A 19,145-nucleotide genomic window follows, 5' to 3' on the forward strand; every position below is an offset into this window, starting at 1 on the left:
CGTAATCCCGCACTTCGATGACCACACCCTCGCCAGCAGACCCATCTTCATGGATGACAACGCCAGGCCTCACCGTGCGAGACGCGTCCGAGCCTTGCTGGAGCAAGGTGCTGTGACAACCATCCCCTGGCCTGCGTACAGTCCTGACCTGAACCCCCTCGAGCACGTTTGGGACATGTTGGGACGACAAATTGCGAAGATGGTCCCTCCAATAGCCAATCTGGATGAATTGGAACGTGCATTACATCAGGAATGGAACAACCTGCCACAGCAACGCATACGACGGCTTACAGGGTCTATGAGACGTAGGGTTGAGTCAGTGATCCGATCACGTGGGTCCTACACACGTTATTGACGCAAAGATCGCTAGAGGTCTTCTCAGAACAATGACTGTACGTTAGAAAACATAAACGTCATCCACACTGTCCGTGATGGACCTATAGCTCCATACTTAAATTGAGGTGCAAATATGCCTAAAATTCCCAAAAAATTTCACCTTAAATTATTCAGAATAAAATATTGAAAACGGCATGATTGTTATGTTTTTATGTGACCATAATATCACTTCTCCAGAAAATATAGCAATATCATGGGTATATTACACTGTTTTGACGACAACAAACTTGTAATGTGCGAGGTTGTAAAAAAACGGGGGGGGTGCTTAACTTAATTCTTTGTGTATATATACAATCAAACGCGGCGAGAGTGGGCGTGCTCGGGCGGCCTGGGCGAGCCCGGGAAAGGCAAGTCTGGACATGCCCGGGAAAGGCGAGACTGGGTGTCTCCGGGCGGTCTGGGCGAGCCCGGCACAGCGATCGCTCCGTGGTTGCGTCCCCGGCAGGTGCAAGGCGATTGTGTATACCCAGCGGTAACCGCTACAATATCATATATATGTGTGTGATATCATATATATATGTGTGTGATATAATATCATATATATGTGTGTGATATCATAAATATGTGTGTGATATCATATATGTGTGTGATATCATATATATGTGTGTGATATCATATATATGTGTGTGATATCATATATATGTGTGTGATATCATATATATGTGTGTGCTATCATATATACATGTATGTGATATCATATATATGTGTGTGATATCATATATATATATATATATATATATATATATATATATATATATATATATATATATATATATATATATATATATATATATTGTTGTGGAAATGAGAATTGTGTTTTTTTATTGTTGTAAAAATATCACCCTCCTTCCTCCAGTTGTGTATAAAGGTCAAAGGGCGTCCCTTAGTTAGGTCATATACAATCACGTTAGCCAATCATAGATTTCCTCCTTGTTGGTAGTTATTTCCTTATTCTGTGTATTAGGTAAAGGCTGTGTCTTCCATTAATTGACACTCCATTGCACCGAATTCAGACAAGGTAGATTCCCTGCACATTCCCCTTTCCTCAATTACCAACTGCATTTGCCTCCATTGAGCACGCGGTCGGCTCGGAGAAGAAAGGCGTGTCTCCACCTCGTCATCGGAGGGTGGGGCCAGGAGAGCCCCTACAACCAACCAAGCACGAGGGGTTTGGCTTGAGAGGGCGGAGGAAGAGCGATCGGGGAGGTTCGTAAAGGTTAGAGGGTGGGGCTTATATAACCCGCGGGAGACGCCCCCACCTCAGATGTGCTGGAGATGAGCTACGGAGAGAGTCCTGAGAGCAAGAGTTGAGAGAGAGTCCTGAGAGCAAGCAGGAGCAGTACCAGGCAGCTTTGACTCCAGGCAGCATTGGCTCCACCAGGCAGCTCCGACCCGTTACCCCGCGGGAACCAGGATCGGTGGCATCGGTGGCCGTCGAGGTCCAGCCCGACGTCCTGTGCGGGGTCAAGCTCCAGCCAGCTCCGTGCCTTCCTCTCCCTCCAGCCATCCACCTCCTGCCATTCCCGTCATCATCCCCCGTGTAAGTGTGCTTGTAGTCTGTCTTTGTCTTGTCCTTGGGGTATAAGTTAAGCCTGTTTAGATAAGCTAGCATTTTCACTGGGTCCACTTCTTCTTCTTCTGTGGTTATTTTCTTATCCTTCCTCCTCCTCTGTTATTTTGATGTGTAAATAATAATAATAAATTAGATTTGTTCTTCCTACCTTTGCCTTTCTTTCCCTTACATCCGTCGTCGTTGTGATTTCCCTCATTGGACACCTGTGGCACGATTTTGGCCAACGGTAAGAATCGGGTCTAGTCATTGGTAACAGTTCGTGCTGCGGTTGCTAAACACCGCTCGGCAATCAAGTAACATCTGTCCGCGGTACGAACGGGGCTGTGCACTGGCCTTTCCGGAGGTCGCGGTGCAGCTTCAGGGACCACGTCGGTCAGTCACAAATGAGGGGACTAATCCCCCCTCAAAGGGGAACCATAGGCCGACGTTGGGTGCCGCAACAATTGGTGTCGGGAGCGAGATACGGACCTGAAGCTCTTAGCACGCTCAAATTACGAGTGGGCCGAAATTTTGTTTTATAAAATCCTAAATTAAAAAAATCGTGCCATGGATGGTCAAGGTGACGGAATGCCGGTGGGGGAATTAGAGGGTGTAGAGTCGACCCAGGATCTCGGGGAAATGTATGTGGGAGAAATGGAGGAGGAGAACAATGAGGAGGTGGTTGAGGGGGTATCAGGTGCGCAAAATGGCGCCCTCGCGCACGTGGTTGTAGCGGCACCAAATTTAGTCGCGCCTGTGGTCGCAGCAGCCGAGCCCGAGATGCCGGAGTACATGAAAATAATTATGATGCAAATAATGGCCAAATTCGACACCCAAAAGGAAGAAACGTTGGCAATGAGGGACGAAGCAAGGGGTACCAGTGAACAGTTGGGAAATAAATTTGAGGGATTAGACAAGAAATTTGAGGGGTTAGACAATAATTTTAAGGGGTTGGACAATAAATTTGAAGGGTTAGACAACGGGATAAAAGAGGTAAAGAATGGGTTAACGGGGCTAGAAGATAAGATGGAAGGCAAATTGCGGGAGATAGGGGAGCAATCCGCCCGGGAAATCAAACGGATGGGGAACCAGATAGAGGAGGTGAAAATCGGGTTGGAAGGTAAACTGGATGCTCGGAGGGATGAATTGGGACAGATGAGGGCGGCATCTACTAAACAAATGGAGGAGATGGGGGAGGAAATAAGACGAGGTGTAAGCGAGGTGAGAAGCGTATGGAGAAAGGTGAGAAATAGTACGGCCAGGTTACAAGGGGGCATAGAGGACCTGACACGGGGGTGGAACAGCTGACCGTGGGACAAAGGGAGTTGAAGGAGCAGGTACAAAAGAACACTGCGGTACTAGGAGGGTTAAAGGCGACACAAAAAGAACTCAAAAATGACTTGATAGTGACGAAGAGGGAATGTCGGATGGTACGTGAGGGACTGACAACGAGGTTGGACGAGGTGACAGAGGCAATGGAGACAAAGGACCGGGAGGTGAGGACGCATATGGAAACGGTCAAGGTGGCCTTAGAGGACGAAATTGAGGAGACGCACCGGGAAATAAAAGAGGTGAAGCAGAAATTAGAGGAAGTGGAAGAGGGGGTGAGTGAAATTAAGAAGAGACTGAGGGAAACTAAGAAGGAGATAAAGGAGGAAGTAATGGAATATGTACAAGGTCGGTGCTCAAATCGTGATGGTGTGCTTGCTAACCAGATAAGGAGTTTGCAGGTGGCGAAGGAGGTGCGGAGACGAGGTGCCGAGGTGAGTGGCGATATACGCGGGAATGTATATGGTGTGAGGGGAGCTTCAGTCGGCTTGGGGGTTGGTTTGGACCCGGGTGTTCGTGAGAGGCCGCTGGTAAAGTGTGTGACAGGTACGGAGTGCGAAAGAGGAGGTGTGCGAGAATGTCCGACTCTGGGGTGTGTGAGGAAAAAGTGCGCGCCGAGGAGGGAGTGTGCTGTCGAGAGTGAGTTGGTCGTAGCGCGTGTGCGAGGGGGCACATGGAAGCGCGGGATGGGGAGTGTTACAGAGGATGTAACGAGAGAGTGCACACCTGTGGTGAGTGTTACGGAGGGTGTAACGGGAGAGTGTGCGCAAGAAGATGCACTGGAGATGAGCTACAGAGATGAGTCCAGATGAGACGCGCAAGAGATGAGTCCAGATGCGCTGGAGACGAGCTTCAGAGAGAGACGGGAGACGCGTCCTGAGATGAGCCAGAGAAGCGGCAGATGAGCATCAGCCTTGAAATCCACCACCACCAGCTTGGAGCCATGCAGCTTTGACTCCGCCAGGGTGCTCGTATCGCGGCAGCCCACACGACCGCAGCTAGGGCGTTGACGGCGGCTGCTGTACGTGCCGATCGAGGAAGGGCGGCGGCTGCTGACTCCCGGGCCGACCGTGCTCCGGTTCGAGCGGAGCATTCCTCTCCTTCCATTCCTGCCTGCAATTTCCCCATTCGTGTGAGTTTGCTCGTAGTCTGTTTTGTGTGTCTTGTCCTGGGGTATTAATTAAGACTGCATAGGTAAGCTAAGGTGCACTGTGTCCGCTTCTTCTTCTTCTGTTTTTACTTTATTATCCTGCCTTCTCCTTGGTTCCTTTCATTGTGTAAATAATAGCAATAAATATAGTAGCATTTCCAACCCTTTTGCCTTCGTCTTCCTCTTCTTCACATCCTTGTCGTTTTGGTGATTTCCCAATTGAATACCGGTGGCACGATTTGGCCAACGTTTAAGGAATCGGGTCTAGTCTTGGTAAACGGCTCACGCCGCAATTCGCTTCGATCGGCGCAACATCCATTACGCTGCGGCCGTGAGCGGGGGGGGGGGGGGGGGGGGGGGTGTTCCTTCGCGTACCGGGAAGCGCTGGTATTTAGGTCATAGGACTTGTGGGCCTAAAACCCTACCCAGCGCCGACCGGCCGTGGCGTCATACCCCCGGGACCACGTCGGTCAGTCACAAACGAGGGGACTAATCCCCTCCCCCCCCCCCCCCCCCCAAAGGGGAACCATAGGCCGACGTTGGGTTCCGCAACAATATATATATATATATGTGTGTGTGTGTGTGTGATATATATGTGTGTGTGATATCATATATATATATATATATATATATATATATATATATATATATATATATATATATATATATATATATATATGTGTGTGTGTGTGTGATATCATATGTGTGTGTGTGTGATATCATATATATGTGTGTGTGATATCATATATATGTGTGATATCATATATATGTGTGTGTGATATCATATATATATATATATATATACATATGCCACATATATATATACATATGCCACATATATATATATATATATATATATATATATATATATATATATATATATATATATATATATATATATATATATATATATATATTGTTACGGACACGACTTAGATGTTATGATGGGCCGAGCGGAATGGCCGCCGTGTTCGCACAAGTTACCCGATTATACTCGAACGTTGGCCGAGTCGCGCTACGCTAGATCAATGAAGGAAAGGACACAACGGCTAGGTTAAATGACACGACACCAGGGGTATGGTTCTCAAGACCTCCGGAGGAGGTTATAATATTGCGGAAGGTTAGATTACAGGGATGAGAGAGACAGCATAGGAAGATAGGCACTTAGACACACTTATCTTATTCCCGACAGACCACAGATAAACGGGACAAAACTGACTCACACGGGGATTGATGGCAAGGAGGGGCAGGTATTCGATGGCTCAAGGTGCACCTTGGCTCAGGGGCAAAATCGACCCGGTCCGGTCCAAAGATGCGGGGAGGTCGCTCAGCGCTCGGAGGTCGCGACTTGTCTTTCCAAGCTGGGGGCGCATCTGACCTCACGTCCGGTAAGTGGCTGCGCGTATCCGGCGGGGAGTGACACGCCCTCGGCTCGTTAGCTCCGCCCCAGATGGAATCGGCCCGCCGCTTCTCACTGGCTGTGGGGGGTTACCGGGCTCCGCCCCTGACGAGGAGCTGACAGCCAGCCCCTTCGTGGTAACCCCGTGGAGCGCATGGGCAATGGCGGCTAACCAAGCCGGAGTGAGGACGCACACTCCCCGCGCCGCGCCGCCCCCCTCTGTTGTTGTAGTTGTTGTTGTAGTTGTTGTTGTAGTTGTTGTTGTAGTAGTTGTTGTTGTTGTTGTTTCATGGGGAAGATGGGAGGAGGTATGGGGAGGTCCTAAACTCACTACTGGTGCCATACAATCACATTCTGGTGCAACGAAGAGTCAGAATTAATGGAAACGAGTCCTTAAGTGACATAGACTAAGAATAACTAGCAAGAGGTCCGAAAGTTGTCTACGTGAGATGCGGTGGACCTGGGCACGACATTTAATGGGGGAAGAAGGGGAAGGTCGGTTCTACAGAGTGTTGTTTACAGACAATGGGACTAGGGAATGGGGGATTGGGGATAGTTGGGGAGTATTGGGGAAATAGGGGAATATTTACAAGCGGATATGGAGGCCAAGTCCCATATCCGCAACATTGCACCCTTCTCTACCCTCGGGGCGTCCCGACCCGATAAATTTTTACCTATTTTAGTGTGGCACTCAGATGTAGTTCCCTCTACTATTAACTCTACCCTGAGTGCGACAGTTTTACAGATATTCACAAATGAGTAAATATGTCCCTCTGCGACGTTGCACCCTTCTCCTCACAGAAACACACCCACAGGATAACCGAATCGCGGAAAGAATTCGCAAACTAAACATACAGCCGGTAGGGAGCATTATTTACAAGACTACGCTGATATTTACACTACGATCCAGGACCTGTTTTTGGAGGAACACATGCAGATGTTATGCATAGAGAGAGCACGCATGCCAGCATCGATACACCAACCCACGAGTGCTCTGTGGCCTTACGGCCTTTAATAATGTGCAGAGCACCCCTTCCAAGCACCAAAAGCACCACCCCAAGCACACAGTCAGCACCATCCGGTGCACCAATAAAATGTTCATTAAAATAAAAACAACAACCCCTAACCCTGCAGGTGTCTCTTGCTCTTCGTGTGGTGCACTTGGCCTTCTTGCTTCCCTAGAACTAAAGAAAGGCGCCAACCGCGTCCATTTCTTTATTGTGGCCGTCAAGGGGGCCAACTATTAGTGGTTCACCTGTTTGGCATAGGTGCCACGTTGACCCAGAGGTCCATCAATGGGTGGTGCTTGGCCGCAAAAGAACTGCGGTCCATTGTGGGTGGCCACCAAAATTGCGGTCCATATGGTGTATCGATCCAGGCAGCAAGCAGCGAAAGTGCAGGCCCACAACTGCGGAGCCAGCACCTCTCTCTCCTCTCTCTCTGCCCCAAAGCCAGATCCTCGGAGGTGGGAGACAAAAGAAGAAAACAAGTGAGTAAGGTGGTAAGGGCGCAAAAGTGCACGCAACATAAGGTAATGCACACTGGGGGCACATGGGAACCAGGTGAGACAGGTACGTTCCTACCGTACGCTCCCCCCCACCAGGTAACCTACATTGCCCCTCCCTTACCCCTTACTGTATCCACAAAACACAACACTACCCATAAACATCTACTTTACTAATCAACAACCATCCCTACTGTCTTCCCCGTTCCTCCCATATACCAAATTCATCTTCTCTCCCGCCTAACCAATCAAATTTGCCATTTTCAACTCTCATCAAAATTTGCCATCTCCAACTGAACATCAAAATTTGCCATTACCAATTCATCATCAGTCCCTCCTAAGGAGGGAGAGATGGAATCACCCCAATGTCTCATCCACGTCGTGATGCGTCTCACCAATCCACAGCAATCTCATTTCCTGCAACAAAACAAAGAAAACACAGGTGTGGAGGCATCATCACCACAGGTAAGTGGCTGCGTATGGTGCGACAGGTTCATCAATCCTCACTATTTCCTAAATGACTTTAACAACTTTACATTACCCGGGGTCTTTCCCTGCCAATCCATTGGCCAACTTACACTATGGGTTCTAAAAACCAATTCCCATTGACCAACTGTGGTGCTTTTCAATTTGGGGTCTCACTCCCCCGATTCATCTCCCGGTGCCCTCGCACAATTTCTGGGCTGTGGCGTGTACCTCTCCCAGCGGGTCTACCCACCTGCACACCTCCACCACTGCAGTTGCCTCCGAGCTTACCTGCTCCTTACCCTAACCTAACTACCTGGGGAAGGCCCTCTGGCGCTCTCCCCACTCGGTGCCCTCTCTGGCACTGGGCTACCCGGGTCCGTCCTCCGGATCCTCGGGCCCCATCCACAACTACCGGCTCCCAGAGCCTACCTGCGGCCTCACCTGGCCGACATCCTCACAGTGGTGGAGTGCCCAACCAACTACACACACTAACAGGCTACACGCCCAGCCATTTCCACAACACTAATGCACCCATTCACAATACCATTCTGCAACCGCACCACAAATGCCAATATCCAACCACAATTTACCTATACCCTCTACCTAACACTTACACTACCCGCCCCGGGTATCCGTGATGGGGGTCCACTCTTCCCCCATTCACACCTTCGCACCATGCACACCACTCCGTACCACTTACTCCAACTCTCTCCACACACCTGTACCTGCACACCTGTGCTCTCACACCTGGTGCCACCTGCACCCTTCTCTCCCCAAGCGCTTTCGCGCTGATCCACAACACTCACTACTCATCCACTGCTCCACACACCTGTCCAGTTGCACACCTGTGCAATCACACCTGTTCAATTCTCACACACACGGCATCATCTCAGCTAACTACTCCCTTCTAAAACTTGCGCTTCCCAGTCGTCCCTTTAAACTATTGCGCTCCCTCGTCATTATCATCCATACTAATCTACCTGCGTCCCCACTACAGGTATCAGTCACTAACTAAACTTAACGTTACCTAATGTCATCTTCGCTAGATCCCTACCAATATAACCTAACCCACCCGGGCTAGTTTTCACTGCCATACACCCCATAAGCTATTGCTCCTTTGCCCCCATATGGGAAGGGTGGCAGGGATGCCAGCCTTACCCACCAGGCCCATCGCTCACTACCAATTTTGCACATCAAATTTCAACAAATAAAAAATTTGCCAATCACTACTCATCATCTGCCAATCCCTTGCCAATCATCAAATTTTGTTTTTCTCTAATTTTGGGTCCAAAACACTAACCTCATCACACAGTCTACTCACTAATGCCTCTCGGTGCGCCAATTCCTGTCCAAAGCCCGGCTTCGTAAAGCCGAGCAATGAATGCGGGTTGTTTGGTGCCAGCGGCTGGATACATCCCGCATTCGGTGCAGGGAAGGAGGTTTACCCGGGCCGAGATCCCACGCACCATCTCGGCACGGAGCCATCCCATGGCTCGATCTCGGCCTGCCGGAATGCCTCAACAAAAAGTGGTCGCCATGACGACCCTTCCTATCCAGCCGCCCGCTCCGCCTAGTGGAGCACGGACGCGGCCGTTCCAAGCGAGGCCCGGCACGCACCGAGGGCCCGATTCGGCTAAAAGTCACTCTAACCTCTAACCCGGTTACCTTCGATGCCTCACCTGCATGCTTACACCCCGCAGCCCGTTCCTTGCTCACACATCCAGCCGTTCCCATGCTCCTCGTACCTTTCCTTACACACCCAGGTACCCTCATTCCACTCACAGCCTTGGTCACACACCTGACCACCGAACACCTTGGCACACATTCGTCACCCGCACACCTCACCAACACACCTCTTCGCGCCCCCTCCTCGGTCACCTCCTCTGTGACAATCACAGGTGTGCTCTCATTCGCACACCCAACCACGTGCCTCACTACCAATTCCAGTGTGCATTCCCACTCATGCTCTACCATTCCAGGTGTGCTTCCTTTCTCACCTGTCACAACTAACTCACGCTCCATGTCACTCTCACTACTTTCACCCTTACTCTTGACAGCGCACTCTTTCCCCATGCACCTGTCCGTCACACACCTTTCTCGCGCACACTCTTGCGCACACTCTCCCGTCACACCCTCTGTAACACTCGCCACAGGCGTGCATTCTTCCTTGCCTTTGACAGCGCACTCTTGCCCCATGCACCTGTCCGTCACACTCCTCTCTCGCGCACACTCCCGCGCACACTCTTGCGCACACTCTCCCGTCACACCCTCTGCAACACCCACCACACCGCGCTTCCATGTGCTCCCTCGCACACGCGCTACGACCGACTCACTCTCGCCACTTCCTCCGTACTTCGTCTCCGCACCTCCTTTGCCACCTGCAAACTCTTTATTTGGTTAGTGAGCATCACATTATGAGTTGAGCACCGACCTTGCACATATTCCGCTATCTCCTCCTTTATTTCTCTCTTAGTTTCTGTCCATCCCTTCTTAATTTCACTCACCTCTTCTTCCACTTCCTCTAATTTTTGTTTAACCTCTTTTATTTCTCGGTGCGTCTCCTCAAGTTCGTCCTCTAAGGCTACCGTGACCGTCTCTATGTGCATCCTCACCTCTCGGTCCTTTGTCTCCATTACCTCTATCACCTCGTCCACCCTCATTGTCAGTTCCTCCCGTACCATCTGACATTGCCTCTGTGTCGCTATTAATTCGTTTTTAATTTCTTTTTGTGTCGCCTTTAACCCTCCGAGTACTGCAGTGTTCCTTTGAACCTGCTCCACTAACTTAGTTTGTCCCGCTGTCAGCTGTTCCACCTCCTCCGTCAGATCTTCTATTCCCCCTTGTAACTTAGCCGTATTATTTCTCACCTCTTTCTCCATACGCTTCTCACCTCGCTTTACCTCCTCGCGCAGCCCCGAAACCTCCTCACTCACCCCTCGTCGTATTTCCTCCATCTCTTTTGTAGATGCCACCCTCATCTGTCCCAATTCATCCCTCTGAGCATCCAGTTTGGTTTCTACCCCGATTTTCACCTCCTCTATCTGCTCTCCCATTTGTTTGATTTCCCTGGCAGATTGTTCCCCTATTTCCCGCAATTTGCCTTCCATCCTATTTTCTAACCCCATTAACCCATTTTGCACCTCTTTTATCCCATTGTCTAACCCCTCAAATTTCTTGTCTAATCCCTCACCGGTACCCCTCGCTTCGTCCCTCATTACCCCCATTTGGCCCCCTATCCTGTTTTCCATCCCTTTGAAATTATCGTCTGTTTTTACCATAAAGGCCATCATCTGTTTCATAAACAGGTCCAAATTCATTGGCATCTCTGGCTCGGCTGCCGCGACCACGGCCGCGGCTAAATTTGGTGCCGCTACACCCACGTGCGCGAGGACGCCATTTCGTGCGCCTGATACCCCCTCAACCGCCTCCTCATTGCTCCCCTCCATTTGATCCTGGGTTACTCCTAACCCCTCTATCTCTAGCTCACCCACCGGCATCCCGTCGCCTTGACCAGCCATGGCGCGATTTCAAAATTCGGGTTTTGTAAAACAAAACAAATTTCGGCAGCTCGTAATTTTGACCAAATTTTTTTTTTTTTTTCCTCTATTCGTTTTAAAAATTTGGTTCGGGCCTCGAATCCCACTCCCAGACACCAATTGTTACGGACACGACTTAGATGTTATGATGGGCCGAGCGGAATGGCCGCCGTGTTCGCACAAGTTACCCGATTATACTCGAACGTTGGCCGAGTCGCGCTACGCTAGATCAATGAAGGAAAGGACACAACGGCTAGGTTAAATGACACGACACCAGGGGTATGGTTCTCAAGACCTCCGGAGGAGGTTATAATATTGCGGAAGGTTAGATTACAGGGATGAGAGAGACAGCATAGGAAGATAGGCACTTAGACACACTTATCTTATTCCCGACAGACCACAGATAAACGGGACAAAACTGACTCACACGGGGATTGATGGCAAGGAGGGGCAGGTATTCGATGGCTCAAGGTGCACCTTGGCTCAGGGGCAAAATCGACCCGGTCCGGTCCAAAGATGCGGGGAGGTCGCTCAGCGCTCGGAGGTCGCGACTTGTCTTTCCAAGCTGGGGGCGCATCTGACCTCACGTCCGGTAAGTGGCTGCGCGTATCCGGCGGGGAGTGACACGCCCTCGGCTCGTTAGCTCCGCCCCAGATGGAATCGGCCCGCCGCTTCTCACTGGCTGCGGGGGGTTACCGGGCTCCGCCCCTGACGAGGAGCTGACAGCCAGCCCCTTCGTGGTAACCCCGTGGAGCGCATGGGCAACGGCGGCTAACCAAGCCGGAGTGAGGACGCACACTCCCCGCGCCGCGCCGCGCCGCCCCCCTCTGTTGTTGTAGTTGTTGTTGTTGTAGTTGTTGTTGTAGTTGTTGTTGTTGTTGTTTCATGGGGAAGATGGGAGGAGGTATGGGGAGGTCCTAAACTCACTACTGGTGCCATACAATCACATTCTGGTGCAACGAAGAGTCAGAATTAATGGAAACGAGTCCTTAACTGACATAGACTAAGAATAACTAGCAAGAGGTCCGAAAGTTGTCTACGTGAGATGCGGTGGACCTGGGCACGACATTTAATGGGGGAAGAAGGGGAAGGTCGGTTCTACAGAGTGTTGTTTACAGACAATGGGACTAGGGAATGGGGGATTGGGGATAGTTGGGGAGTATTGGGGAAATAGGGGAATATTTACAAGCGGATATGGAGGCCAAGTCCCATATCCGCAACAATATATATATATATATATATATATATATATATATATATATATATATATATATATATATATATATATATATATATATATATATATATATATATATATAAATATGTGTGTATGATATCATATATATGTGTGTGTGTGATATCATATATATGTGTGTGTGTGATATCATATATATGTGTGTGTGTGATATCATATATGTGTGTGTGTGATATCATATATGTGTGTGTGTGATATCATATATATGTGTGTGATATCATATTGTTGTGGTTTTGGAATAAAGGATAATCCCCCTCGTAGGTAGACGCACCACAACATGTAGCCTCGCGATAGTTCAGTTATTTCTTAGTGAATGTAAGCGTAGTCCTTTCCTGTGTTAGTTTTGCGTTGAGCATGCCACGTGGCAGGCCTGAACAAGTCTGGCGAGGCCGAAGGGAGGCGCTGTAGGATGGAGTGGCCGGTAAGCGTGAGCGGCCAATCAGAGCTCGAGGGGAGTGGCTAACCACGGCAACGGGATGTGGAGCCTGGAACATTCGGGTAGGGCCGGGGCGGAGCCATAAAACCCTGCTCCGAGCCCACCACCTCAGTTGAGAGTTCGGAGTTTGCCTGAGTCAGAGTTGAGTTGATTTCGGGGAAGGCATTGATTGAGTCAGAGTCGTGTGCACAGGCAGTTGAGTTGAGTTGAGAGTCGCGCAGCCCATGAGTTGGAGTTCCGTTTATCAAGCATCAACACCGACCGGGATAGCGTTTAGCGGGACGAGTAGCGAACGCGAGCCCCCGGTGAGTTGTGTGCTGCAGGGACCGGAGGGAATCCCTGCTGCGTCGGTCTCACAAGGACCGGCATGCACGATTCGTACCGGCCCCCGCACTGTATGGTTGGTGCCTTGCCGTGGCGGCAAGGGCGATCGGCGAGGTTCAAGGGGGGGAGGTAGGAGCTTCCGGAGCCGCTCACCCTTTCGGGTGCGGTGCTCCGATCGTGGCCGGCTGGGTCACCGTGCGTGGGACCGCGAGGCCCTGCGCCGGGATGGAGCCCTGAACCTGGGCCCATCAATTCCTCCCCCCTTGGATCGAAAATGCCAGACGGACACCACAAACAGGCGACCAACCACCCGCATGGATCGCTCGGCCCTTAGAGGCCGAGCCGTGACAACGAACCTCTACATGTGGGGGCTTAGAGTGTAGCGGACTGTGAGAGTAGTGTCCCCCACGTGGTGGAATGGTAGTGCCACCATTCCTCACACGGGGGGGGGGGGGGGGGCATGCGCATTAGTTTAGGGGGATGGCAGTGTTCGGCACATGGAGGTGCCAGCAATGGTTGCCTCCATGGGGCACCGAAGCTAGCCGGGGGAGGGCTAGGAGAATGTTAGGGATTTAGCAGACAGTAGAGACCAATATTTAAGTAGTGACACCTGAACGATAGTGGGGAGGTAGACAGTTTAGGTGGTTGTTAAAGAACAGGGTGTGCATAGTGTACAGGGATGACGGGGAAGCACGAGAGTAGGGGAAATTAGTTAGATAGATGATGCTGTGTGTGAGGAGTTGTGTAGTAGTGTTTGAGGAATTGTGTGTGGAAAATAAATGGAATTGTGTTTGAGGTGTGTGAGCACAAAAGGTGTGCGAGATGAATGGTGTGCAAGATATTTGGTGTGTGGAAGTAATTGGTGCGAAATGAGTGGTGTGGAGTGCATGGTGCAAAGCAGTGAATGGGGGGAAAGTGGAACCCATTCGCGAAAGCCCGAGGGGGGGGGGGGGGGGTAGTGTAAAGCCAGGTAGAGGGCATAGGTAAATTGTATGGATATTGACACCTGTAGTGCAGGTAGTAGCAAATAGTGCTTTGTTGGGTGCAGTAGTCTGTGGAATGGCTGGGCGTGTGGCTTACTTATTGCGTATGGTTATTGGGGCACTCCGCCACTGGTAGTTTGTCAACCAGGTGAGGCCGCAGGTAGGCTCGGGGAGCCGGTTAGGTTAATTTTTGAGTGGGGCCCGAGGATCCCCGGAGAGGACCTGGGTTGCCCGATGCCAAGGTGGGCACAGAGGGGGTAAGTGCCAGGGAGGGCCTTCCCCAGTTAGGTAGTCGCGAGGAGCAGGTAAGCTCGGGTGGCGGCTTCAGTGGCGGAGGTGTGCAGGTAGTATGACTTGCTATCGGAGCCACACGACCCAGCCCCGAAATTGTGCAAGGGCACAGACTGAAAATTTGTTGGGAGTGAGACCCAAATTCGGAGGGCACCACAGTGTGGGCAATGGGAATTCGGGTTCTTAGAACCACATAGTTTAAAGAGGCCGATTGGCAGGGTACGACCCTGGGTAATTTAAATGAGTTAACGTTACTAGAGTAGTTAGGATGAGAAATCCCTTCGCACCATCCTCAGCCAATCACCAAGGAGGACGAGCTCCACACCAAGGCTCTGTGGACTGTTTGGACGGAAGACGCATCATGACGTAATGAGACATTGTGTTTGTTCCATCCCTTCCTTCTTGGGAGGGATTGGGAGACGAATTCGGAACTAGAGGGGGATATGGGAGACAAGACGTAGTGACGGATTGTAAATACAAGGGGGGCTGGGGTAGTGTAGACAACGGTGGGGGGTACGAACGGCCAGGGACGAGTTTGCTCTGCTCGCTCTTCCGCGTCCCTCGTGCCGCACCACCTTGTTTTTCTGTGTGCCATTGCGTCTTTTCTGCTTGCTTGTTGTGCTTTGTCTCTCCCCCCGCCCCAGGACCATTTTGGAGGCCGAACTGTGCAGCCCCATCGACCTGTGCAGCATCCCTTCTGCACCTTGCTGCCCTGTCCTTGTTGCACCTGTGCAGCCGACCTGTGCAGCACTTTACTGCCACAAACCACCTGCTGCACCTTGTCACTCATTATGGACCACAAGCTTTGTGGCCTTGCACCTCTGCTGTGCAGCATCTTGCTGCAAAATCATCTTGCAACTTCGGACCACTTGTTTGAGTGGCATTGATGCCACGCAGTTGGACCATGTGAGAACGGCCCTGCTGGCCAAATAAAAAGCATTTCATTATTGTGTGCTAGGGATAAAGAAGTTCTGCAAATTTAGATGGCCCTGATGCTTCAAATGGCCTGTATGCCGGTCAGGGGGGCCAGCCGGTTTGTTAGACGCACACAGAAGAAGCAAGATGCAAGAAGCAAGCAGCAAGTGACACATTGAGTGTGTTTTGTTGTGTTTTCTCTCCCCTCAAATCTTCTCTTCCAAAAAGTACAGGTCCTGGGTCATAGCATTGTAAATAAAGTTAGGTTCTGTGCTTGTAAATATAAGAATGTGCCCACCGGCTATGTGTTTAGTTTGAAATTCCGGAAATACTCGGGTAGTTGTGGGTGTGAAACTGTTAGGTAGCTGCTCAACACTATAGGAGGGACATATTTTGTGCTAAAACTGTCGCACACATGGGTCAGAGTAAATGTTAGAGGAAACCACACCTATGTGTCACATTTAAACGTAATATTAATTTTGCATGTCAGGCTCTACCGGTCGTTCCATTGGTGGGTTCGACTCGGGACGAGTCTGGTGAGAGAGGGGTGTAGTGTTGTAGTTTTGGAATAAAGGATAATCCCCCTCATAGGTAGACGCACCACAACATGTAGCCTCGCGATAGTTCAGTTATTTTTTAGTGAATGTAAGCGTAGTCCTTTCCTGTGTTAGTTTTGCATTGAGCAGGCCTGTGAGTAGCGCAGTCTTTTGGCGCTAGCATGCCACGTGGCAGGCCTGAACAAGTCTGACGAGGCCGAAGGGAGGCGCTGCAGGATGGAGTGGCCGGTAAGCGCGAGCCGCCAATCAGAGCTCGAGGGCAGTGGCTAACAATGGCAATGGGAGGCGGAGCCTGGAACATTTGAGTAGGGCCGGGGCGGAGCCATAAAGCCCTGCTCCGAGCCTCCCACTTCAGTTGAGAGTTCGGAGTTCGCCTGAGTCTGAGTTGAGTTCGGGGAAGGCATTGATTGAGTCAGAGTTGTGTGCACAGGCAGTTGAGTTGAGTTGAGAGTCGCGCAGCGCATGAGTTGGAGTTCCGTTCAGAGTCGGAGTGTTGGACTTGATCACTGAAATAGCTGTGCAGTACATGAACTTGCCCTGTGCCCTGCGCTCTGCGCTGTATTAATCGTGCGTTCGAGAAGACGACCGTTCTGGGCCACAGACGCGCGATTTCCTCCTGCCTGCCTTTTCCTGCATACGTGCCGTGACCGCCAGAGGGCCACGCCGGGCGAGCTGCCCCGGAGCGAACGACGGCAAAGTGCGCTTGGCGCGCGAACTTCTTTTCTTCTTCTCCCCGTGTGCGTGCGTGGGCCCTGTGTCTGAGGATAAGTTAAGATTGATTAAGCTTCTGCTCTGTGTCCCCTTTTCCTTCTGCAAATCATTGTACATAAATAATAAATTGTGTTATTCCTCTTATTTGACCGTTCCCATCCTTTCCATCAATTGGCCTTGCATGGTACGACTAGAACCGCTCGAATCGGGTTCCATAAAAGTAACGGCATGAGTCGCATGATACGCATACCGCTCAGGCATACTCGATTAAGCATGGCTTGTGTGAGGTTCGTTCCCCGCTTTTGTGGCAGCGTGGGTTAAAGGTACGTGCGGCGTCGACCCGATACCCTTTTTCACGCTTGCTGCGGAAGTGGTGATTCGGCCTTGTGGACACGAAGACCCAAGGGGAAAAAGGGGTTTAATCTCCCCTTTGTAACGTGTAACGGGCTTCGGGAGGTCCGCAACAATATATATATAAATATATATATATATATATATATATATATATATATATATATATATATATATATATAGTCGCGCAACTGTGATTAACATCAAAGTTGCGGATGGCCGATTACGAGGCTTTACTCTCCCGAGGCGAAACCTCAATAGCGGATTCCAATCAAAGCGCGCAGGATGGAGGGAAACGAAGAGAACCCCCCAGTCTTAGCTATGAAAATCAAACACCCAGGCAATACCACCTTTTAGAGCCAAGGGTGTACTTACTTTTAACACATGCGAAATTTGCATTTATGTTTATTTAAATTATACAATGGACTACAAAATGTAAATGTTTCATGATATTTGTTATATTATATCACCTTTTATCTATCAATATTGTTGAAATGAAGATCAAATAGCTGTATGTTGAAATATGTTGAAAGAGTCAAAACTTTACGTGTGTGTGTGTGTGTGTGTGTGTGTGTGTGTGTGTGTGTGTGTGTGTGTGTGTGTGTGTGTGTGTGTGTGTGTGTGTGTGTGTGTGTGTGTGTGTGTGTGTGTGTGTGTGTGTGTGTGTGTGTGTGTGTGTGTGCGTGCGTTTGCGTGTGCAGAAAGACAAGCTGTTTTGTAACTAAGAAATTGTTTTTCATATTATTATGCTACGTTTCATTGTGAAAATGGCCAAGGTGAATGCCTAATCACTGCCAAGTCCTGTCTTGCATTTTGAAGATTTGTTTTGTTGTCGAGTTTGACGAAAATCAGTTTGGCCTTCTTGGAGAAAAATGGCCACACGTCCACACATATACACACACCCCTCTTGTAGTATAGACTGTAGATAATTAAACTTATTGACCACCTCCCTTTCTCCATCCCTTCCTCCCTACCTGTCCTCACCCCTCACTTTCTCATATCAGTTAGGTTGATAATATAAACATCACAGTAATAACTCGAACGGCACTCGGTAGAGAGCACACCTCCGCCAGGCTGAACAGGTATCCCACTGATAGGCCGGATATGGATTCGGACCTGAACCTAAATCGAATCAGCTTGTTCTTTTCACTTACCCAACACATTTTGTCATAATTTGTCCACAACTTTTGAGACATCTGCACAGAAACACAAACAGACAGATAGGTGTGAATACATAACCTCTTCTAAATACGACCAACTTGGAACACACATTTTTACCATCGTATGTTATAAATAGATTACCTCTTGCCCTAAATATGATTTTCTTTAAATGAATCCATCTATTAACTAATGTCAGTTGTTGTAAATATTCACACTAAGTGTTGTATTTCCAGCAAACCATATATACAATGTGTTACCCTTTCGTCAGCAATACCTGCTCATCTGTCTTTCTCTCTGTAGGTGTTGTGGTGGTCTTTAGGACGACCTTACCATGTCTCCACAGTCTCACAGCAAAAGGGCAAAGTGTCCCTCAGCCGATATGAGCCAGGCCATTACGTGAAATACAACACACTAAAGGAGAAGGTACAGACGGTGCGAGACAGGTATGTACAGGATTTAATTTTGCTGCTGGTTTGTTTTGAAACCGCATTGATTTCCATTGGCCTGAAACCTCCAAAGCACTTGTTGTGATGAGGGATCATGGCTGGTTATGCAATTAAATCTTATCTCTTTTAGGAATCCGCTTTGGCAGGAACTTAAGAATTTGATGGGGTTGTTGTTGGCATCCCAGAGATTGGTGGGTCTATCCAAGTGGAGACAATCACATTAGGATTGTGGATTTGAAGCTGCTGAAAATTGAGATGGCGTATCAGAAGAATAACATGTTGCCATTGCAATATAAACAAGAAAGAGCAATCGGAGATTGCAAACCCTCGCCAAGATTGTATTTTCAGTGGTTTTTAAGGCTTTTGTGTTAAAACAAATAT

General features: G+C 49.5%; 1 protein-coding gene across 1 annotated transcript in view; it reads left to right on the forward strand.

The window, feature by feature from the left end:
* ACO2 (aconitase 2) overlaps window positions 1-19,145 on the forward strand; it is a 78,380-nt gene that overhangs the window by 1,658 nt on the left and 57,577 nt on the right. Inside the window, exon 2 of the mRNA XM_068116039.2 lies at window positions 18,619-18,761. Coding sequence (XP_067972140.2) covers window positions 18,619-18,761 — 143 coding nt within the window. The remainder of the gene's footprint in view (window positions 1-18,618; window positions 18,762-19,145) is intronic.

This window comes from Myxine glutinosa, chromosome 5 (assembly GCF_964187855.1).
Source record: "Myxine glutinosa chromosome 5, kmMyxGlut1.1, whole genome shotgun sequence".
Lineage (NCBI taxonomy): Eukaryota > Metazoa > Chordata > Myxini > Myxiniformes > Myxinidae > Myxine > Myxine glutinosa.